Source organism: Rattus norvegicus, chromosome 12 (assembly GCF_021556685.1).
Source record: "Rattus norvegicus strain SHRSP/BbbUtx chromosome 12, alternate assembly SHRSP_T2T, whole genome shotgun sequence".
In the NCBI taxonomy this organism is placed as follows: domain Eukaryota; kingdom Metazoa; phylum Chordata; class Mammalia; order Rodentia; family Muridae; genus Rattus; species Rattus norvegicus.
Window position 1 is genome coordinate 7,772,243 of NC_141545.1, and position 24,195 is coordinate 7,796,437.

General features: G+C 44.9%; 1 protein-coding gene across 5 annotated transcripts in view; it reads right to left on the reverse strand.

The window, feature by feature from the left end:
• Positions 1–24,195, reverse strand: part of Insr (insulin receptor) — a 138,074-nt gene that overhangs the window by 39,736 nt on the left and 74,143 nt on the right. For all 5 annotated transcript variants that reach the window (XM_087577748.1, XM_087577747.1, XM_087577746.1 and 2 more), the window contains 5 exon segments: positions 12,076–12,224; positions 10,625–10,769; positions 6,136–6,350; positions 2,821–2,947; positions 879–1,135 (listed from right to left, as the gene is read on the reverse strand). In XM_087577748.1, coding sequence (XP_087433874.1) covers positions 879–1,135; positions 2,821–2,947; positions 6,136–6,350; positions 10,625–10,769; positions 12,076–12,224 — 893 coding nt within the window.

Here is a 24,195-nt window from a genome sequence, read left to right on the forward strand (position 1 = left end):
TGCAATGTGTGTGTTACATGTAATATGTGTGCATATTATATATGTTGGGCAGGTGTGTATGAGTGAGTGTATGCTGCATATGATATGTGTTATATGTGGTATGTGTGTGCATATACATGTGCTACATGTGGTGACTGTGTTATATGTGGTGTCTGTATAGTATATGTAGTATGTGTGTTATATATATGCATACTTACACATGTGTGTTACATGCAATGTGTGTGTTATATGTAACATGTGTGTATATTATATATGATGGGCAGGTGTACATGTGTGTTGCATATGGTATGTGTTAGATGTGCTGTGTGTGTATACATGTGTGTATTACATGTAGCATGTGTTGTATGTGGTATGTTATATGTAGCATGTGTTATATGTGGGAGGTGTGCATGTGTGTGTTAGATAGGTGGTACCTCTGCATGCGCAGAGCCCAGCAGAGGAATCAGGCATCCCATTCTATCACTGTCTACCTTACTCTTTTGACACAGGATCTTTCATTGAAACTGAAGCTAGGCTGGCAACTATCAAATCCTAGCATCACCTTGCCCTGTCCTTGAGCCCCAGTGCTCTGGGAGTAGAGGCAAGTACATGGAAACCCTTGGGACCCAGGACTCCGGAGCACGAACATGGTCATACCCAGCTTTCAATGTGGTAATGGGAGCATCATACAGTCTTACCCACCAAGCCATCTTCCCAACCCAAAAGGGAACTCTCGAACTCTGAAGTGGTTCATGGGTTATAGTCATTATATATGAAAACATGAGCCTCAGCTCTTAGCTCCTCTACAGGCCAACCACAGCAAAGCCTGTTACAGAAGCTGCCTACCACAGATACAGAGTCGGTTCAACAGCAAAGCCCTATTCCCAGGACAAACTTACTGGTGGCATCTGTTTGCACATAGATGATATCACTTTTGGCTCCATAGGTCCGGCGTTCATCAGAGAAGGTAACCAAGGTCTTGACAAAGATGGCATACTGGGTCCAGGGTTTGAGGCCCCGCATCAGCCACCCAGGGTGGCTTGGGGTCTGAGACTTAGGGTCGTTGGACCTCTGGGGCGGGTCAATATCCACCACAGTCCAGCTGTTGGAGCCACACGCATCCTGCCCGTCAAACTCTGTCACGTTCTGATAAGGGCTTTTGAGAAATGAGAGGGAGAGGTGGGTTACCACTGTGTAAATGTCAATCTCAGTACTAAGTGGAGTGGGGGAGAGTTACGAGATGTAGACTCACTTCTCTCTTTGATTTAGTGTTCAGGTGCAGGTGTGTGTGTGTGTGTGTGTGTGTGTGTGTGTGTGTGTGTGTGTGTGTGTTTTTACAGGGTGAAGTGTATGTGCGTGGACCTGGAGAACAGCATCAGGTTCCATGAACTTTGTTTTTTCTGTCTGTTGAGATGGACTCTAGTCCTAGTTGGCTTCAAACTCACAGACGTCTACCTGCCTCTGTGTCCTCAGTGCTGGGACTAATGGCATTCACATTTGAGTGCCACCTGTGTTTGCAGTCCTAAAATTCACCTCCAAAGCTACTCTGGCTAGTCAGAGCCCCCAAAAGATCTGTCCATGTCTGCTTCTTTGTACTTTGAGACTTTAAGTACATTCCACAGCATGTGTCTTTCTAGAAGTAGGAATGTGCATCTGAGTGTGTGCAGTCACATGTATGTGCTTTCAAGGGCCAGAGGGAACACTGGACCCCTGGTTCTGATGGTTGAGAGATGCCTTACTTGGATGCTGGAAAGCGAACTGAGGTCCTTGGAAGCATGGTAAGCACACGTAACTACTGAGCTTCCTCTCCAGCCTCTCCCAAGCTCGCGGCAGAGTGTGATGAGTTCACAATGCTGACTACGCTCACAGAGTATCAGTTCTCAACTTACCATGGAGCCATAAGGGTAAATAACTAAGGCTCTGTGGCATAGCGAGGGTGTACGGTGTGTGGTAGCTTAGGTGTAGTCAAGGCATTCTTTTTTTTTTTTCTTCCCACTCCAACATTTTCTATGTTCCCCATAGAAAATTTCATATTCCCTACATGAGTCAGCAACATATGACCGCTGGGCCTGTGAGATGGCTCAGTGGACAAAGAGCTTGCCGTACAAACACGAAGACCAGAGTTCGATCCCTAGCACCCATGGAAAGGCCAGGTGTGGTAGTGAACATTTGCAATGCCAGCACCGTGAGATGGAGACAGGTAGATACACCCCCAGCCTAAATGAAGAGGAAAATGGGAGGAGCTGTGCAGTGCTGACTATTGGACATGGCGGACATGGCATGGTCGCTCCACACAGCAACTCATGCCAGCTGGGACTGCCTGAACCAGATCAAGCCGATTGACATTTCAGCAAGGATGGCGGAGGGCACCAAGGTCCTCTCCTAGAGGAGGAGTAGTCCTTTGGGGACATGGATGCTCTAGGGATATCTCCATGTGCATGCATGCACACATGGGCAGCACTTACTGAATTCAAAGGCTTGTTAACAACACAGAGAGCATGTGAAGCTTAGGGACTAGCAGGATGGACACACTAGGGGATGGTGGAGGGAGAACATGGTGGATGGATATGATCACACTATACTACAGAGATGTGTGAAAATGTAAAGGAATGCGTAAAACATCTTCTTTTAAAGGGGAGCATGATCTGAGCGCCAGCATTCATCTCTATGCTTCCTGTCAGCCGTGATGTCATGTGACCAGCTGCTTCATGTTCCTGTTGCTATGACAACCCCACCATGTAAACTGTGAGCCAAGATGGAACTTCCCTTCCTTAAACTTCTTCTTGACAGTCTTTGTCTGTCTCTGCAACAAGGAGCAAACATCTACCTCCTCTTACTTACGCCTCTTTGTAGAACAGCATGAATCCCAGGAGATCTCGGAAGTCGGGGGGCCAGTAGGGCTCCCACCTCAGCAAGATCTTGTCAAAAGACGTCCGGATGAAAGAGAATTTAAGTAATTCATTTTCACCTAGAAAGGGTCAAGAGAAAAAAAAAAGTCAGGCAATTGGATTGAATAGTTAGCTTCAGACCAAAGTAGTCAACCTCCTGCCTCTTTGGGAAGAGAGTTAGATCAAAGGATGGCAGGAGACCTGTCTTCATTTTGTTGCTGTGATAAAATATCATAAGAAAAAAGCAGCTTAAAGGAGGAAGAGTTTGTTTGGCTACAATTACAGGTCAGACTGTCATTTCAGGGAAACTAAGGTAGTGAGTCATTGATCATTTCTCATCATCCACAGTCAACGGCAGAGAAGAGGACATGAGGATGATGCCTGCCGGCTGCTCAACTTAGCTTTCTCCACTCTCATGCTCAAGACCCAGTCCATGGAATGGCTCTTCTCATTTCAACAATCAATCAAAAACAAAGCCAAGCCAGCCAAGTCTACTTGGTGAGCTCTGGGCCAGCAAGAAACCCTCTAAACAATCAATCGTCAACCAAGAAAATGCTCCACAGGCATGACTGAGGACCAGTCTGACCTGGGATTCAGTTAAGATTCTCTCTCTATGGGGTTGGGGATTTAGCTCAGTGGTAGAGCGCTTGCCTAGGAAGCGCAAGGCCCTGGGTTCAGTCCCCAACTCCGAAAAAAAGAACCAAAAAAGATTCTCTCTCTATGTGACTCTAGACTGTGTTAGGTCTACAATGAAAACAGGGGCGTATAGGATCTGCTACTGCTTACATGGGCCTCATCCACATAAGTAGCAACTGGTCCTGCTGAGTTTGAAAGGTGAGGAGTCAGCAGATAACTCGGTATTGAAGACCAAGCTGAATCTAATGCTCAACTGAACCCTGGATGATCCAGGCCAATGCAAAAAGAACAGCTAATTGGCCACTTTTGAGCAAAGGGGTGGTCTCGGTTATGTGTGTGTATGCGTACGTGTATATGCGTATGTGTATGCATGCTCATGTATTTGCAGGTGTGATGGCTAATCTTGGTCATCAACTTGACACACCTGGGAAGAAGAACCTCACTGAAAATCTTCCTCCATCAGATTGGCCTGTGGTCATGTCTGTGAAGCATGTTTTTGACTGATGATTAATGTAGGAAGGGCCCAATCTATTATGGACAGTGCCATGCCTGGGTAGGTGGCCCTGGGCTTATATAAGAAAGGTAGCTAACCCATAAACAACATTCTTCCATGGTCACTGCTTCAGTTCCTGCCTCTGGGCCTTGAGTTTTGCCCTGAGCTCCCTGAATGATGCATTGTGATCTGGAAATGTGAGAGAAAATAAATCATCCCCAAGAAGCTTTGGATGAAAGCAACAGAACTGATCCATTTTTCTAGCCCCAAACTTCATCTTGTCACTGCTTCCCAGGTGATATACACTGCTGCATATATTTCATCAGCCATGATGCCCTCAGCATTAGTTTTATGCTTATGGGACATAAAACATTGTGCTTTGTGCAACTGGCTCAGACAAGATACGTAAACCCTGCCTTGGCAGGCTGCGAAGACGGTTTACTTGGTGAATGCTCTAAGTGTGTGAATTCTCAGGAATAAGCCTGGGGATCTGAGTTCTGTCCACAGAAGCCATGTTTTGGGGGAGAGGAGAAGGAGGAAGAATTAAAAAGGAGAGGAGGGGGCAAAAGAAGAGGAGAAGGAGGAGAAGGAAGAAAAAGGAGGAAGAAAGAGGAGGATGTAAGGGAAGGGAGTAAAGGAGAGGGGAGGGAAGGAGGGAGGAAGGAAGGAAGGGAGGAAAGAAGGAAAAGGGAGAGAGAGCGAGAGAGAGAGAGAAGAAGAAGAAGGAGGAGGAGGAGGAGGAGAAGGAGAAGGAGAAGGAGAAGAGGAGGAGGAGGAGGAGGAGGAGGAGGAGGAGGAGGAGGAGGAGGAGGGGAAGGAGGAGAAGAAAAACCTCCAGGCATCATGGCTGTGATGGTTTGAACAAGGCTAACCCCCATAGGCTCATGTTTGAATGCTTGGTCTCCAGTTAGGCAAACAGGAGGTCCCTGCAGGGAGGCCAGGATAGGTCATTGTGTGAATATGTGAAAATGAAGCCCCAATAGCATTGGAGACCCCAGGACATTGGAGATGCCAGAGTTATGGGCTATCTGCCAAGGAGAGCTACCCAAGGGAGAGAAATGTGTTGCATTCAGCAAAGCTGGAAAGGAAGAGTCACCTAATACAGAGTTTGGAGTTTGCCGTTCTGGGCTTCAGTCTTGCATTGGTCCAGTATTTCCTCACTGTGCTCCTTTCCTCCATTTTGAAATGGCCATGCATATCCTGTGCCACTGTGTGTTTTAAGTATTCACATACTTTTTGATTTTCCTGGTAGCATAGCAAAGAGATCACCTTCAGTCTCAGAAGAGACTTTGGTTGTTTTAAAGTGTTGAGACTGGGATAGAACATGAGGGATTTGCAGTTGGACTGAATGGATTTTGTGTTACGATATGTCTACAAGTCTACAGAGGCCAGGGAGTGGAACATGGTAGTTTGAATAAGAAGAGTCCCACAGGTTCATGTGTTTAAATGCTGAATCCCAAGTAGAAGTGTTTGGAAAGAATTAGAGGGTGAGTCTTGTTGGGGGTATGGCCTTGTTGAAGGAAGTGACACTGGGGATGCATTTGAGGCTCAAAAGTCCATGTGGGGCCCAGGCTCTCTCTTCTCTCTGCCTCTGCCTGTGGATCAGGATATGAGCTCTCAGTCTCTGCCTGTCTCTCTGCCTCTGTGGTTCCCACCATGATGACAACAGCCTAGGCTTCCGAAACTAAGCCAGCCCCAATTAAATGCTTTCCTTTATAAAAATTGCCTTGGTCATATGTCTCCTCACAGCAATAGGACACTTCTATCCTCAGTACTGAAAAAGTAGGAAAGACATTTTCCTGTGGTTCTTAGATGAGTCTAAAAAGGCTATTGTTGAGCTCTAGGCAGAAAAAAAATATATCTAACAAAAAAAATGGTGGATGATCCCCAGAGAATGATACTTGATATTGTCCTCTGCCCTCCACAGACACATGGACTCTATCCACAAACACACATACACGTATTCACACACATGTACACAAACACACATAGGCATACATATACCCACCTGCCTTTTGTATTTTAAAACTCCTCTCACATAAATCTATAGCTCAGGAAACAGCAATGGCACCTTCATGAGAGCTAGGGTAGTAGCTGCCAGAGGGCAGCCACTGGGGACCTAAGAATGAAGCAACTTACAGGATGCCTGGTCCCCGTTGGTCTTCAGGGCAATGTCGTTCCTCTCCTGGCGGCCCTTGGTTCCGGACACTTCCTCCATCTTGTGGATCTCAGACAGGCAGAGTTTGGGGTTGTAGTGGAAGAAGAGCTTGCCCTGAGTGATCGTGAGGTTGTGCTTGTTCCAGTCCCACAGCTGCCTCAGGTTCTGGTTGTCCAAGGCGTAGAAAGAATAGTTCCTACAGAGACACACACACACTGACGACCGGTGTTCTTTAGTTTCAGGATGTCAGCTGCCACAGAGCGCACTAGGTGGGTTGGTAATTTTGTTTTAAAAAAAGAAGAAATGAACTTGAGAGGAAGATGGGGTGGGATGGTCTATGTGGAGTAAGAGGGGTGCCTGGTGGCTGATTAGGATCAAAATACATTCTACGTACAGGTGCAAGGATATCTTTGGAAATATGAAGAACAAAGAAGCTGATAATTTTTTATGCCAGAAAAGTATAGAATACTCTCCCAGACTCCCCCAGTAAGGGAATGGGGTGTGGCTAAGTGGTCGAGCCCCTGCCTAGAATCCTCCAGTGAGGGGCTGGGGGCGTGGCTCAGTGGTAGAGCCCCTGCCCAGAATCCCCCAGTGAGGAGCTGGGGGCGTGGCTCAGTGGTAGAGCCCCTGCCCAGAATCCCCCAGTGAGGAGCTGGGGGCGTGGCTCAGTGGTAGACCCCTGCCTAGAATCCCCCGCTGCGGACTGAGGGCGTGGCTTAGGAGTAGTGCACTTAACTAGAATTCTCCAGCGAGGGGCTGGGATGTAGCTGAGTAGTCGAGACCCTGTCTGTAATCCCCGACTACGCAATGGCAGAGTGCTTGCTTAGCACGCATCGAGCACTAGATACAATTCTCGGTGGGGCAAAGTAAGAGAGAGAAGAAAAGAAGGAGCTGGAGAAGAAAGAAGAAGCAAAGATGGAGGATGAAGAAGGTGCAGAGGGAGAATAAGGGTGGAGGTCGGGCTAGGTTTGGGAGGAGGGAAAATTGAAGACATATAACCATATAAGCTGAACCCGGAGGAAGAGCAAAGTAGTGTTCTTTACCCAGCAGGTTTGAGGAAATACCCAGAAGCTGCAATAAAATGAACCCTGAGTCTACTGTATACTAGACCAAAGCCATGAATATATATCCTTCTCTGGAAGAAGGAGGAAGGAGGAGGAGGAGGAGGAGGAGGAGGAGGAGGAGGAGGAGGAGGAGGAGGAGGAGGAGGAGGAGGAGGAGGAGGAGGAGGAGGGGGAGGAGGAGGGGGAGAAGGGGGAAGAGGAGGAGGAAGAAGAGAGGAAGAGCAGAGAAGCAGAACGAGGAAGAAGAAAGGAGGAGAAAGAGGAAGAGAGGAGGAGCATGAGGAGGAAGAAGGAGGAGGAAGAGGAAGAAAGGAGGAAGAGGAAGAAAGGAGGAAGAAAGAAAGAAACAAAGAAACAAAGAAAGAAACAAAGAAACAAAGAAAGAAACAAAGAAACAAAGAAAGAAAGAAACAAAGAAAGAAAGAGAGAGAACAAAAGAAAGAAACTCTAGGTTATACAATCCCTATGGGCATTACAGAGCTAAAGGTTTTATGTATTCGTGATGAGTTTTATCAGACTTGTGTTGTGGGACAATTAGCAGTCTACTAGCAAGTGATGAGTAGGGAAAGGAAGCACATGGACCTCCATGATGGACACAGAAGTTATACCCTGTGTACCATGTGAACAGGCTTATAGTTCCAAACTGCCTTGAAAGGCGGGGGCGGGGGTGGGGTAAGCATTGGCGACATAGCCTGGTTTGTAGAGTGCTTGCCCTAGTATTCACAGGCCATGGATTCCAGCCCAGCACTGCATACCCCAGGAAATAAAAGCAGAAGGAAAAGAAGTTTAAGGTCATCAGAGCAAGTTCAAGGCTAGGCTGGGCTAAATGAAAATGAGTCTTGATCTGACAGATAGATTGGATGGATGGATGGATGGATGGATGGATGGATGGATGGATGGATGGATGGGTGGATGGGTGGATGGGTGGATGGGTAGATGGGTGGATGGGTGGATGGACTGATTTTCAAGGAAGTACCACAAAAGGGAAGGTGAAAAAATTCCAGGTTGTTTTAATTAATGATTCTAAAATTGAACATTTGAGACATAATGGGCTAGGTAAGTTTTTAAGTTGAGCCCCAGAACACTAAAAGTCTCATTCGTGACTTATAATTCTATTGGACAGCTCTGGTTGGTTCCAGAAAGCGCAGCCAATCCAAAGACCCTGGCTTTAACATAAAAAATATTAATGACAGAAATATCAGCATAAGCAGATGGGTTTTTTAGGGGAGCAAATTTAAACATGGTGAATTTAGTTCTCAAACACCTTTCCAGCCTTCTTTTCTATTGCCTTTCTCAAACACGGAAGTTTGAAAAGATGGATAACTGTTCTCCCCACCTCCCTCACAGCTTTCCAGCAATTGCTATGTGACCCAGGTCTGTCAAATAAAATAGAAATGGGAATCAAGTTTGGGTATAAAAACGATGGAAGGCTGCAAACATGTCTGGTTTGGTTTGGTGTTACATTCCTGTTTCTTTGTTGTTGTTTCTTTGTTTTTGTTTTTGTTTTTTTTAATGGTTTTGAGAAATGTCTCTCTCTGTAGCCCCAGCTGGCCTTAGAAATCACTACACTGACCAGGCCAGGCAGGCCCTGAGAGCTGTCTCTTTCCACCTCTTGTCCTGGGATGAAACATGCACATCAGCAACCCAGTTGTGTGGTTCTGCTTTAAGACAGTGTGGATTAGCGTGTCCTTTTACACCTTTCCCTATTTGCTGTTGTTTTTTCCAGTGATGAGACTTGAGTACAGGGCACTCATTCTGAGCCCACAAGAAACACAAAATCTAATTTCTCTATTGCATTTCTCAATGACCCTCCACACACTTGTTGCTCATGCATATCTCCACCTTTTAAACACCACACTCAGGACTTCTATTGGTTTAAGCAACTTAAGGACTGCAGGACCTGAAGGAGAGCAGAGCAAAAGAGAGTTCCAGAAACAAGGATGAATAACTGGGGTCAGAACTGCACTTGCTTTATCTGAGGTTCCCAGTGGTCACCTGAGACAATCTACAGGGTCAGGCTTAGAGTCACGGATAAGGAGAGAAGTCTGAATATTGCAGCTTAGGTAGGGCAAGATCCTAAGACAAGGAGCCCATGTTGCCAACTCAGAAAGAAAATGGAGACTAAGAGGAAAATTAGGATGGACACCTGGGGGTGGCTGTGAGGATACCTTAAAGAGGTGGAATTCCAGGGGCCAGAAAAGACAAAGATCTTGACTATGATCTCTGATAAGCGAACAAAAGGTCTTGTTTGGGAAGGGGGGAGGGGGGCGGGAGTGGACATGAGACCTTATGTTGAACCTTCTACAAGGCTGATTAATTCATTAAAATTTCAATGACCATGGAGAAGTTAGACTGTTGCAGGTCCAAAGTCTAATCACAATTTATCCTGGTCTGACTTTAACCCTCTTAATAGTCACTCTTGCCCACCTCTGTACGTGACCTAACATCCTTGGGACTAACATGTAAACCTTTTGGAATGTACTAGCATAGCAGACCATCAGCTTCTATTAACCAAAACACTAAGATGACTTCTGAGGCCTAAAGCAGAGATTTCCCTGGTTTTCTGATACTCACCTCTTTGATGTTTATACCAACATATTTTAAAGGTACCAAGGGGTTTATGACTTTGTGTTCTATTAGTATAAAAATATTCTGGGACTGTTACCACATTGGAATATGTAATTTGGGATAACCTTTATCAGTGTTCCTGGCTGCTCATAATTGGTTCCAGTATAAACTATCCCTTATCCCTTTAAGGTGATAGTTTTGAACTGACAGAACCAACTGGAAAAGTTTCCAAACATGGCTGTGACCAGGCATTTATCATACTCCATCTCAGTGTAGTTTTGACAGAGGTACACACCATTAGCAAATTCCAGCCAGTACCCTCTGGCTTCCCTAGAAAGACTATAAAGTAGATTTTGTGTTCCTTGCTAAATGGATATTCACAAATGTCTCAGGCATTTTCATCTAACACAGGCTTTATTTTGGTTCAGTTGGATTATAAAAAACAAAAGCCCTAAGTTCTCATGTGTATGTGCATGCATGTACTCACACATGCATGGGTGAAAATTTGTGTTGCATGTGCACGGATGCGTTCATGATTGTGGAGAACAGAGGAAAACCTGGCTGCCATTCCTTAGACCTTATTCACCCTGGTTTTCTGAGTCAGGGTCTCTCACTGGCCTCAAACCTGGTAAGGATTGACTAGCCAGGGAGCCCCAGGGATCCTGCCTCTGTGTCCCCAACACTACTAGGCCTGCCTTCTTTCTAAACCTGTGATTAAATTCAGGTCTTTATGTTGCAAAGTAAGCAGTTTATCCAGAGAGCCATCTCCCCATCCCTGTGTTCTCCTAATTCACGAGTTTCTTGGTTGGCAGTCTCAAACACAGTCCAGCTGACATACCCAATTTCCAAGGTCTCTCCTCGAATCAGATGTAGCTTCCTGAAGAAAGAAAGTGACACCAGAGCATAGGAGCGACGGATCTTTAGGAACCCTGAGATTTCTTCAATGAGGCCAAGGTTAGCCTCTAGTTCAGCTGCCAGGTTGTCTATGAAAAGGAGGAAACGCCCATGAGTGTCTACAGAACTGTTTCACCGAGTGTGTGTGTGCGTGTGTGCGTGTGTGCGTGTGTGTGTGTGTGTGCGTGTGTGTGCGTGCGTGTGTGCATGCATGTGTGTGTGTGCATGTGTGTGTGCTCATGTGTGTGGGGGGGGGCAAGTGTGCACATTCCTGCAAACCTGTTATCCCAGCACCTAGGATATGAAAGAAGGAGAATTAGGAGTTGGAAGCTATCTATGGCTAGGTAGTGAGTTTAAAGCAAACTCCAATACAGCATGCTTGCTTTTATTTTATTTCTATTTTTGAAACAAAGTCTCATGGAGCCCAAGTTTGCCTCAGATCTACTATTCACGTAAGGATAACTTTGAACTTCTGATCTTCCTGCCTCTCCATTCCCCCAGAGCTGTGACTTCACCAGTGTGCCACAGTAACAGTACTGAGAACTGAAATCCACAAATCCACAAGTGCTGGGTAAGACCTCTGCCTACCTTAGCACTACCCATAGTAAAGCTTTGGTTTGGCTTGGCTTGGTTTGGCTTGGCTTGGTTTGGCTTTACCTTGGGCCTTTCTTTATTTATCTCTTTGATATGGGGTCTCACGTAGTCTAGGCTGACTTCAAACTCACACTTGAACGTCTCCTACCTCCATTTCCTCAGTGCTGAGAGAGCAAGTGCATACCAGCAGACTCGGTGCACATTAGTAAGACTGGGTCCCGGGGGCTGTAGAGATGGCCCAGAATTAATTAATAGAATTTGTTGCTGTCACAGAGGACCAGGGTTCAGTTCCCACATCCACATGGCAACTCACAATCAACTCTAACTGTAGTTCCAGAGTATCACACGCCCTCTTTTTCTGTGGCCACCACATATATACCGTGTATATACATATAACCAGGCACAACACTCTTACACATAAAATAGAGAGAATACAGATTCCTGCTGCAGATTGGAAAATAAGAATTTTAGGCAGAGGTAGAACCATAGCATTTTCATTTTGGACTTTGAGGCAACTCCTGGTAAGAGTCGCCTACTTAAGAGGGCCATGGACAGATGTGTCACTTTGTTTGCTTGTTATGTTGTTGTGTTTCCTTAGACAAGGTTATGTCATCCAGGTTAGTCTGAACTTGCTAGATTAAAGCAGTCCTCCTGCCTCAGCATCCTGAATAGCTGAGACCACAGGACCGAAGTGAATATGCCCATGAAAGTTGAGGGGAATATTTGGGGTACCCTGAGCTATGCACTTCCCTGCTCACAGCTCATACATAGGAAGAGGGAGACCCTCCAAACAGTACTCACTGCCCCCTCGGATGTTGATAATCAGGCTGCCATTGATCACAGTGCAGCCTCGGAGCTCCTGGGCAGATGTCACGGAATCAATGGTCTTCTCGCCTTCGAGGATTTGGCAGACCTTAGGACAGGGTCCCAGACACGGGGTGCACATCAAGCTGAGAGTGGAGCAGAGATAAAGAGATCAATGAGAGGCCCGGGGTTCCCACACCCCATCATTGGGAAGACAGCATGCTTCACGGGAACCCAGTGGCAAACTTAGTCTATTACTCTAAAGTGGATGTGCTGACTCAGCACGTGATTGAGTTAGTGTTAACGGCCAACAGGATTTAGCCTAGAGTCATCTTGAGGGGGTCTCAGTTGAGGAATTGCCTTGATCAGACTGGCCCATGACTGTGGGGAGTTATCTACTGTTGACTGATTGGGGAGGGCCCACAGAGGGCGGCCATTTCCGTGGCAGGAGAGCCTAATCTACATGAGAAAGCTAACTGCACTGACATTGCTCTGACAGTGGATGTCAACCTGAGGATTGCTACCCCTTTGGTGTTCACATATTAGATCTCCTACTCATCAGGTATTATATATTATGACTCATAACAGTAGCAAAATTACAGTTGTGAAGTAGCAAAGAAATAATGTTACGGTTGCGCGCATGCACACACACACATACACACACATAGACACATACACACACACACACACACGTTCACTCACACACACAAAATAAATAAATACACAATGAAAGGTTTTCTTAAAAACATCAGACATACTGTTAGATGTTGGTAAGACGAGTACTGAGGAAAAGGAGAAAGTCCTGGGGTTTGCTGGCCAGCTAGCCTAGCCTAGTAGGTCAGGCTCGGGGCCGCTAGGAGATCCTGTTACAATAAAGGTAGGTGGAATTCTGAGAATAATATCTGAGGTTGTCCTCTGAGCTCCCTACCCCCACTCACACATAGCCGCACATGCACAAACTTGGACACACACACACAGACACACACACACATACACACACATAAACACACACACACAGACACATACACACCTACACACACAGACACACACACACATACACACACATAAACACACACACACAGACACAAACACACACACATACACACACACACAGACACAAACACACACACACATACACACACAGACAGACACAAACACACACACACAGACACACAGACACACACAGACACACAGACACACACACACACACACACACACACACACACACATGCACACAATTTCCTTTTCTGGTGTAAGAAACTTCCTTCATTTCCTGCACAGGGCAGATCTGACAGCAGCACACCTCTCCAGTGCTGATAGGACAAGCACAGGCCACCATGCCCAGCTTTTCCCAAGGGTGATAGAGATCAAACCGAAGTCAACATCGCACCAGCTGAGTCATCGCCCTAGTCCCAAAGCGTTTGACTTGGAGTCTCATCCTGTAGGCATGGGTGACAGAATCACTGACCACATGATAGAACTCTATGTTCATAGGCATGTGTAGGTGTGTGTGTCTGTCTCTGTGTGTGTGGGGGCGTGCGTGCATGCGTGTGTTGGGGGTACATACACACCTTTGTGGAGATCAGAGGTCAACTTTGGGTGTCATTCTTCAGGAGCCTTTTAGCTTGTTTTTGAGATAGAATCTCTCATTGGACCTGGAACTTGCCGTGTGGCCTGGGCTGGCTAGGCAGGGAGCTGCAGGGATCATCCTGGCTCCTTCTTCCCTGCACCGGGGTCATAAGTGCATGCCACCATGCCCAGGTTTCCAAAAAGTACATGTGTGCATGTCTGAACTCGGGTCTCTGTACTTGCCTGCTGTCGGAGCTAATTCCCCAGTTCCCCAGTCTCCAATCCTGACTCTTTGCCTGCCTCTCCTCTTCCTAAAGGACATAGAATATGAAAAGTCTCACCCATCGGATTACATAGTTGATCCCAAGTGGGTTTGGGGACATATGCACACATAGTTCCAACGTTTCAGTGATGAGATGGCTCATTAGGTAAAGGTGTTTACCCCTCAAGCCGAATTCAATCTTCAGGACCCATGTGGTGAAGGAAAAGAGCTCATTCACCTAAAGTTATCCTCAGAGCTCTACATGTTCGCTGTGGTTTCCTCTCCCATGAGTAAATACAGAAATAATAAAATACATCAAAAACTCCCAGCACTTAAAGGATCAGAACAGACAACATTGCAGACGTTGCACTTTTGAGGCCAGCCTTTCTACATAGGGAGAACCTGTCCCAAAAAGAACAACAAAGCCCCAAAGGAAACGAAAACCTGTAAGCAGCAGCGACCCAGGCTGTCCTCATGAATGCTCCTCCATGGAGCCGAGCATCCACCACAGATGCCTCCAGTGAGGTTGCTCAGTATGGCTGTGCCAGCATGAGTGCCTGATTACAAATTCCCAGCACCCAAAGTTTTTAAAAAGTTGAGTATGACACCAAGCCCTGTGAGGGGACAGAGACAGGGGCATCACTGGGGCCTGTGTACAGTGAGAGGCCTTAGATCAAAGCAAAGGAGGAGAGTTATAGAGCAGGGCACTTGGCATCATCCTCTGGTCTCTGTACAGGCACAGACAGGAACACTGGTGTTATGTGCCCATGTGCACAGTAGCTCTGTGTGTTTATTTCAGTTCCGAGTCATTCTAGTGGAGCTCCTAAACTTACACTCAGAAGTGTGGGTGTTCTAGGGCTCTCTAAAGTATTGCTGATGTCAGAAATCAGGACAGTCTTGAAAGGTACTGAGTCTGGAATGTGTGATGTCTGATGCTGTGCAAACATCTGAGCTGGAAATACACAAGCCAAGGAAGGGAGAAGGACTTTGAATAATTAATCCTTCCTAACACACACACACACACACACACACACACACACACACACAATGGACTCAGGCATGTGAATCACAATTTTGTTTTGTCCTCCTTTATGATCTCTCCATTCACACCTTCAGTCCTGTAAAATCCTGCTCACCACATGTCCCTCCTCCTACTTCAGCTACATTCACTGGAGACTCCAGCTCTTGGTTCTGACCTGGTTCCTGCTGGGCCTTTCATTCCTGTCTCTTGAGACAATTCATTGCCCCCTCTTCCCATGATTCCAAATGCCTGGGACACCACCCCTAGGTTCGAACAGGATGTCCTTAACTCTTACTTCAAGGCCCTCTCAGCCTTTTCTCCCAGCCTTCCTCCACTGCTCTCTGCCACTGACTGGTCTGCTGAAACCTCTCAACAAGGCCATTCGTGGCGATGACACTTGCATAAGATCCGCAGAGAGACATAGAAACCAAGGGACAGAACCCAACAGAGGCAAAGCCAGACACCAGCCCCTAGAATCACCTCAATCACCATCTCAGACTCCTAGACAGCACACAAAATAACACTCCTTACCATGTGAATGGGGAAAGGAGCAAACAACATGGAAAGGCAGACCTATTAGAACAGGCTCTCAACCTTCCTAATGCTGCAACCCTTGATACGGTTCCTCGTGTCGTGATGAGCCCATAACGATAAAATTATTTCATTGCTACTTCATGACTGTAGTTTTCCTACAGTTGTGGATCATTTAAATATCTGATATTCAGGATATCTGTTATGACCCCCAAAGGGGGTTGTGACCCATGGGTTGGGAATGATAATAGAATAACGCCTGACTTTTTAATGGCAACTCAAAAGGCCAGAGGGGCCTAGACAGATAGTCTACAGATTCTAAAAGACCACAGACACCAGCCCAGAATACTATACCCCAAAAAACAATCAACCACAAGGGATGAGGAAAGACATTCCATGATAAAACTAGATTTAAGCAGTATCTATCGACAATCCAACCCCACAAGTACCGTGTGTGTGTGTGTGTGTGTGTGTGTGTGTGTGTGTGTCTGTGTCTGTGTGTGTGTGTGTGTGTGTGTGAAACCGTCAAACTCAAACAACAAAGAAAACACAAGGAATAAATAATACCAGAACAGCAAATGGGGGGGGTGGCCCACAATAAAACAGTGCCAATCAAAAACATTGCTCATTAACAATCCTCAGTGTAGCAGACCTCATTCCCAATCAAAAGACGCAGACTAACAGAATGGATTCAAAACTAGGATCCATCCTTCAGCTGCCTCCCAGAAACACACTTCCACATCAAGAATAGGCCTCAGGGTGAAGGGAGGGAAAAAGATATTCCAAGCAAATAGACTCAAGAAGCAAACTGGGGTAGCCATTTCAATATCTAAGGAAACAGACTTCAATCCAAAACTACTCAGAAGAGATAGGGAAAGATACTACGCACTCATGAAAGGAAAATCCAAGAGGCTACTGAGAGTCTTAACGTCTGTGCACCAAACACAAGAGTACCCAAGTTCATTAAAAACAAAACAAGCAAACAAAAAAGGAAAACACTACGACAATTTATATACATATTGACCTTCATGTGTTGATATTAGGATACTTCAATATCCACTTTCATCAATAAACAGGTCCTCCAGACAAAAACTAAACAGAGAAATGCTGGAGTTAACTGACATCGTAAGCTACATGGACCTAACAGATATTTACAGAACAGTTCACTGGGAACACAAAAGAATATTCTTCTTCCCAGCAAGTCATGGAATTTTCTCCAAAATTGACCACATACATGGACACAAAGCAAGTCTCAACAGACAAAAGGAAATTCAAATAACCCCTACATCCTACCTGACCACTAGGGATAAAGCCAGATATCAAAAACAACAGAAAGCTTGCGAATTCATAGAAACTGAACAAACCACTACTAAAAAGTGGGTCAGGGCAGAAATGAAAGACTTTCTATAATTAAATGAAAATGAAGGCACACACACAAACTTATGTGACACAATAAAGGCAGTACTAAGAGGTAAATTGACAGTTCTACAGTCCTACATTTAAAAAATAGAGAGATCATATTTTAAAAAATTACAGCAAACCAAAGCCTGGAATTAAAAAAAAAAAAAGAAAAAAGAAAAAGAGAAAAGAAATCACACTCAATGTACTGGCTGGTTTTATGTGTCAACTTGACACAAGCTGAATTTATCACAGAGAAAGGAGCCTCAGTTGAGGAAATGCCTCCATGAGACCCAACTGTAAGGCATTTTCTCAACTAGTGATCAAGGTGGGAGTTGACCATTGTGGGTGGTGCTGACCCTGGACTGGTGGTCCTGGTTCTATAAGAGAGCAAGCTGAGCAAGCCAGGGGAAGCAAGCCAGTGAGTAACATCCCTCCATGGCCTCTGAATCAGCTCCTGCTTCCTGACCTGTGAGTTCCAGTCCTGACTTTCTTTGGTGATGTAGCAATGTGCAAGTGTGATCTGAATAAACCCTTTCCTCCCCAACTTGCTTCTTGGTCATGCGTGATGTTTGTGCAGGAATAGGAACCCTGACTAAGACACCCAAAAGGAGTAGAGAGCAAGAAATAATCAAACTCAGGGCTAAAATCAATAAAATAGAAACTAAACAATAGATTCAATGAGTTGCAAAGAGTTGGTTCTTTGAGAAAATCAAAATGATTGCAAGCTTTAGGGAAAAATCATAATTTAAATGAGTTAGAGAGGATCCAAATTAACCAAATTAGAGGCACAAAGGTGGACATAACTGCAAATACCAAGGAAATCCAGAGAATCATAAGCACATACTTTAAAAATCCATACTTCAAACTAGAAATGTAAAAGAAAATGACCATTTTTTCCATACATACCTCTTACCCAAGCTAAATGAAGACCAAATAACCAATTTAAATACACCTACAACCCCTAGTGAAATAGAAAAAGCCATTAAAAGTCTCCCAAACCCTCTCCTACCCCCCCCCCACAAAAAAACAAACCGGGGCCAGCTGATTTTAGCAGAGAATTCTAGTAGATTTTGAAAGAAGAGTTAACCCCAATAGTCGTCAAATTATTCCATAATATTGATACAGAAGGAACAGTCCCCAGTTCTCCCATAGTAACATGGCCAGTTACTATGATACCTAAACCACACAGAGACCCCACCAAAAGAGAGAGAAAGAACTATAGATCGATTTCCCTTATGGACATAGAAGCACATATTCTCAATAAAATACTTGCAAACCGAATCTAAGAAGAAATGAAAAAGATTGTCCACCCAAATTAGACAGCTTCCATCCCAAATTTGCAAATATTATATATGGTCCAACATATGTAATCCACCATGTAAGCAAACTGAAAGGGAAAAAAATGACCACCTCGTTAGATGCAGAAAAGGTCTTTGAAAAATATTCAACACCCTTCAGGATAAAAGCTCTGGAGAGATTCGGGATACAAGGAACATATCTCAAAATAGCAAGTGTGATTTATAGCAAGCCCACAGCCAACATCAACCTAAATTGAGGGAAACTCAAAGCATATCCACTAAAACTAGCAACAAGGCAAGGACGTCCCTTCTCTCTATACCTATTCAATATAGCATTTGAAGTATTAGAGCAATAAGACAACTGAAGGAGCCCAAGGCTATACAAATGGGAGAGGAAGAAGTCAAAGTATCACTATTTGCAGATTATATGATAGTATATTTAAGTGAACCTAAGAATTCTACCTGGAAACTCCTAGAGCTGACAAACATTTAGCCTTTCTATATAATGACAAACAGACTGAGGGAAAAAAATCAGGGAAACAATGCTTTTTACAATAACAGAAAAATAAAATAAAATATCTTGGGGTGACTCTAACCAAGCAAGTGGAAGACTTGTACAATTAAAAACTTTGAGATACTGAAGAAAGAAATTGAAGAAGGTATCAGAAGATGCAAAGATCTCTCTGATGCTCATGGATCAGCAAAATTAATAAAGTGAAAATGTCCATCCTACCAAAAGCAATCTACTGAAAGATTCAACACAATCCCCTTTAAAATTCCAACACAATTCTTCACAGAAACTGAGAGAATAATGTTTAGATTCATATAGAAACACGCACACACGCACACACACACACACACACACACACACACAGGATAGTAAACTGATCTGGAATAATAAAAGAACTGGAGGTATCACTTTGAATAACACTACAGACTTACAGTAATTAAAACAGCATGGTATTGGCATAACAACAGACGCATTGATCAATGGACTGAACTGAAGACCCAGACATAAGTCCACAAAGCTATGGACACCTGACTTTTGACAATGAATCCACACATATACACTGGGGTGGGGGTATCAAACCAGATCCCTACATGTAGAAGAATGAAAATAGATCCACACTTATCACCTGTATAACTTGACTCCAACAGCCTCAACATAAAGCCCTGATGTGCTAGGAAAGAAAGTGGGGAGGAACCCTGAAGTCATTGGCAGAAGAAAAGACTTTCTGAACAGAACACTGATAAGTACAGGCACTAAGATCCACAACTGATAAGTCAGACCTCATGATTAATTAAAAACTTCTAAAAGGCAAAGGATGCCATCGTTTGGACAAAGCAGGAGCCTTACAGAATGGAAAAAGATTTTTATCAACTCCACATCCAATAATGGGCTAATATCCAATATATAAAAGGGGCACAAAAAAACAAAACAAAACAAAACAATGAATAACTGCACATGAAGAACACAACAAGAACAGCTCAAAACGGAGAGCTCTTGAAAGATGCAACACGAACAGCTGAGAATCACTTGAAGAAATGTTCAGCGTCTTCGGTCACCAGGAAAATGCAAATCAAAGCTACTTTGAGGTTTCGGCTTACACCAGTCAGAGCAATGAAGATCAATAAAACAAATGGCAGCACATGCTGGCGAGGACGTGGAGGGAGGGGAACACTCCTCCACTTCAGGCACGACTGCAAACTCAGACAGCCACTGTAGACATCGGTGTGTCGGTTCCTCAGCGAGATGCTTCAGGATCCGACTCTGTCATCCCAAGGCGTGAACCCAAAGGGCACTTATTCTACTACAGAGTCACTTGCTCACCCACACTCATTACTGCTCTCTTCATAACAGCCAGCAATTGAAAACAGGCTAAATAACCATCGGTGAAGGAGTAGGTATGGAAAATGTGGTATATTTACACAGTGAAACTTTACTCAGCTGTTAAATAAATGAAATCAGGACGTCCACAGATAAATGGGTGGAACTAGAGAAAAATCGTCCCGAGTGCAATAACAGAGACCCAGAAAGACAAGCATGGTATGAACTCCGTTATACATGGATGCTAACTGTTAAGCCTTAGACAGAAATGGATGGCCACGGAGGTTAGGTGTAGAGAAGTAACTGGGTGGTAGGGGGATGGAATATATAATTATGAATCAGTGGGAGGGATAGAGATGGGGAGAAACTGGAACAGAAAGATTCAAGGGCAGAGAAAGGGAAGAGGAGGACAAAAGAGAGAATTCAGAGAGGAACAGCTAGTGCTGAGATATTGAAGGGGTCTATGGACACTTACCACCATGGACACTTCTTCAAATGCACACATAAACAAATCTTTAGGTTTCCTTATTTGGAATCTTTAGATCTTCTTATTTACAATTATGAAATAAGAAGGGGACAAAGATCCACCTATACATTTGTAGCTGTCAAGTGAAGAAGCCTCTGGGGACAGGAATAGGTTACTTCCAATCGAGATGTTAGCAAAGAAAGGGGCCGTCGAACCCCCCCAGAACTCAGGATATTGCCAATGAGGCTCTCAGCTGCTCTCCGCAAACTGATGTAAGGCCCTATTGTTGAAGACACCAGCACTGTTTCTCACTGAACATGGAGACGTTCACTGGTGCCTGCTCTGAGCCTTAATTCTTACTCACTGTCGATCGTGGCACTGGAAGGTACTCTGCGTGCTGCCAGAGCAGAACGGTAACTACCAGCCAGCCGCTTTGATCTCCGAGTGACCTGCCTGCGTGACACCTCTGTGCAATGGTGGCATCAACGTTGTGGAGCAACCAACCACGATGTGCTTAGATTCAAGGCCCATTCCATGAAATGAGACCCAGGCCTGATACTGTTAAGGTGGCCAAGAACGTAAGAATAGATAGGCTACGGACCCACAGGAAAACCAACACTATTGTCTTGCTGATGGAATAGAGCAATAAAATGACTCTTAAAGACCTCTGTCATACTCATAGGTCAGTGTCTCCCTCAGCCATCATCAGAGGAGCTTCCTCCTACAGAAGTTGGGAAGAAAGACAGAAACCCAGAACTGGACAATGTGCAGAGTCATTGCTGTGGTTTTGGTGCGCATTGAAAAATGGCTACTATTTAAAGTCAACGTCTTTTTAGTCCTTAGAATGGATATGTGTGTGCACCCATATGGAGGCCCAGAGATGATGCTGGATATCTTCAACTATTCTCTATCATACATGTGTGTTATGTATATACATATAGACAGAGAGAGAGAGAGAGAGAGAGAGAGAGAGAGAGAGAGAGAGATTTGTAGGGTGTGTGTGTGTGTGTGACTGTGTGTGTGTGAGAGAGAGAGACTGTGTGTGTGTATGGGTGTGTGTGTGTGTGTGTCTGTGAGAAAGAGAGAGAGACAGAGACAGAGAGACAGTGAGATTTGTAGTATGTGTGTGTGAAAGAGAGACTGTGTGTGTCTGTGTGTGTGTGTGTGTGTGAGAGAGAGAGAGAGAGAGAGATTTGAAGGGGATGTGTGTATGACTCTGTGTGTGTGTGATTGTGTGACTGTGTGTGTGTGTGTGTGTGTGTGTGAGAGAGAGAGAGAGAGAGATTTGAAGGGTGTGTGTGTATGACTCTGTGTGTGTGGGGGTGTGTGTGTGTGTGTGTGTGTGTGTGTGTGTATGTAACTGTGTGGTTATATACACACCACAGTGTATAGTATGAAGATCAGAGTATGACTTTGGGAGTCAGTGTTCTCCTTCTGTGGGTCCTAAGGTTTCAAACTCGGAATGTTAGGCTTGGTGGTAAGCACCTTTACCTGCTAAGCCATCTTGCCAAGCCTCCATCTCATATACCGAGGTAGGGTTCCCTCACTCGAACTCAGAGCTCATCAATGTAGCTAAGGTAGACAGCCAACCTGCTCTGGGAATCCCTGTCTCCACCTTCTAAGGTTGGGAATTCAAATGGGCCAACACACAGATAGGCATTTACACGGGTTCTAAGGACCCGAATTCGTGCTTTCTCTGGTGGGTCATCTCTCCAGCCCTGAAGGCAATGACCTTTAGACAAAGGTATCAGTCCCGGGTCATTCTTAAAAACTGAAATGGGTAAACAGGATGGTATTTCCTTCTCCAATCTTCCTGTTAAACCTCCTTCTGCCCTCGAAATGAAAAACATTTTAGCAGTCCTATTCAACATGCAGACTGATTTATAGAGGTCTATTTGGGCCAACGGTCCTTGCTGTTTTGTTTCTTTGGCTTTTTTTTAAATAACGAGCAAAACAAAACATACTGTACTTTCAGGTTTCATAAACACTAAAAAAAGGTTCACGGGAGCTAAAATAAAGATTGTTTTCCTTCTTGCCCTTTCTACCCAGGGAAATAAAATTTCCCACCAAAATCAAAACACTCTTTTGCTCGCTTACTTGGCTGGTGCCCAAGTCTGAGAGGAAGAATTTTGACGTCAGCAGGTCAGCTCAAGGCCTCGCAATGTGCGTCTGTTTCTGATTTGGTTTTCTGTTCTTTGCTGGACACCCCCCCACCCCTCCCTTTTCTTAAACCCTAAAACAAAAAACAAGAAAGAAATTTAAAAATCAGCAACAACTTGGTGAAGGTCCCAGACACTAAAATATCTCATCAGAAGTTAAGGCCCTGAACAGAGCACCTGGGTCGTATACACACACACACAGCCTGACTCACACACCGCCAAGGAGAGAGGAAACCCTGTTTCTCACCCAAGCGAGAAATGGCTTGATGGTGCTGATTTTGGAAGAACAGCCAAGCCCTGGGAATAGTGTAGGTGTAAGTCCTCCCCTCCTTAAGACAGCATGGCTGAGCTTGTGTCAGGGTCAGGTGGGGTAGGATATGAACTACATAGCTACTTTCCTATAACATGATTCAGTGAGCCGAGGAGGAGGAGGCAGGTGAAATGGAAGAATCCTACCTTCAGCTCACTGGGTGCTGAAGAAATGAGATATTCAGGCGAGGAAACATTTCCTTCCCTTCTGATCAAGTCCATCATCAAAGCCCAGGATACAAACAATATTAAAAAAAACACAAAATGCTACTGAGAGCATGTAGATCCCTCAGCTGGTAAAACACATGCTGTGTGAACATGAGGCCTGGGTTTGCTTGCCCAGCACCACATAAAAACGCAGGACTGAAGTCGCCTGTGATCCCAGCTCAGGGGAGGCAGACACAGGAGGATCCCAAGCTCTGGATCTAGTGAGAGACTTTTCTCGGAAAACAAAGTGAGGGTTGGGGACATGGCTCAGTGGTCAAGAGAGCTTGCTGCTCTTCCAGAGAACCTGAGTTCCATTCCCAGCACCCATGTGGAAGCTTATGTTCACCTGAACTTCAGCTTAAGAGGATATGAGGCACTCTACTGGCCTCCCTAGACACCTCCGTGTACATAAAACACTGTACATACATACCTACACATATATAAGAAAAAATTTTAAAAAACTAAATAAAGTAGAGAGCGATTGAGGAAAACATCCAATATCAACCACTGGTCTACACACACACACACACACACACACCTGCACACACACATACACACATACATACCCGCACACACACACACACATACGTCCACACAGATGAAGACACACATACACCTGTACTCACCTGAAACATGTGCCCAAACACACAAACAAATATGCACACACAAGTGCTCATTTGCATACATGTGTGTTCATATAAGTAAACACACACACACATGCCCACCTTCACATACATGAACGAACACACACATATGCACATCCACCTTCATACACATGTGTACACACATAATGCATAAACACATACAAAGGTGTGCACACATCTACCTGCACACCACACAGGTGCCCAGGCACATACCCACTTTGTGTATTACACGTGTACATGCACACATGCACACATGCACCCATCTGCACATACACATGGCCCATACACATCAGCACATACAGAATTTTGAAAATGTAAGTGGTAGCTATCAACGGCAAGCCCATTCTTACCCAGCATACTCTGGTTTAGCATAGGAACTTTTTTTTTCTTGTGCAGGGAAGGTGGGGGTGACGGGGAGTATT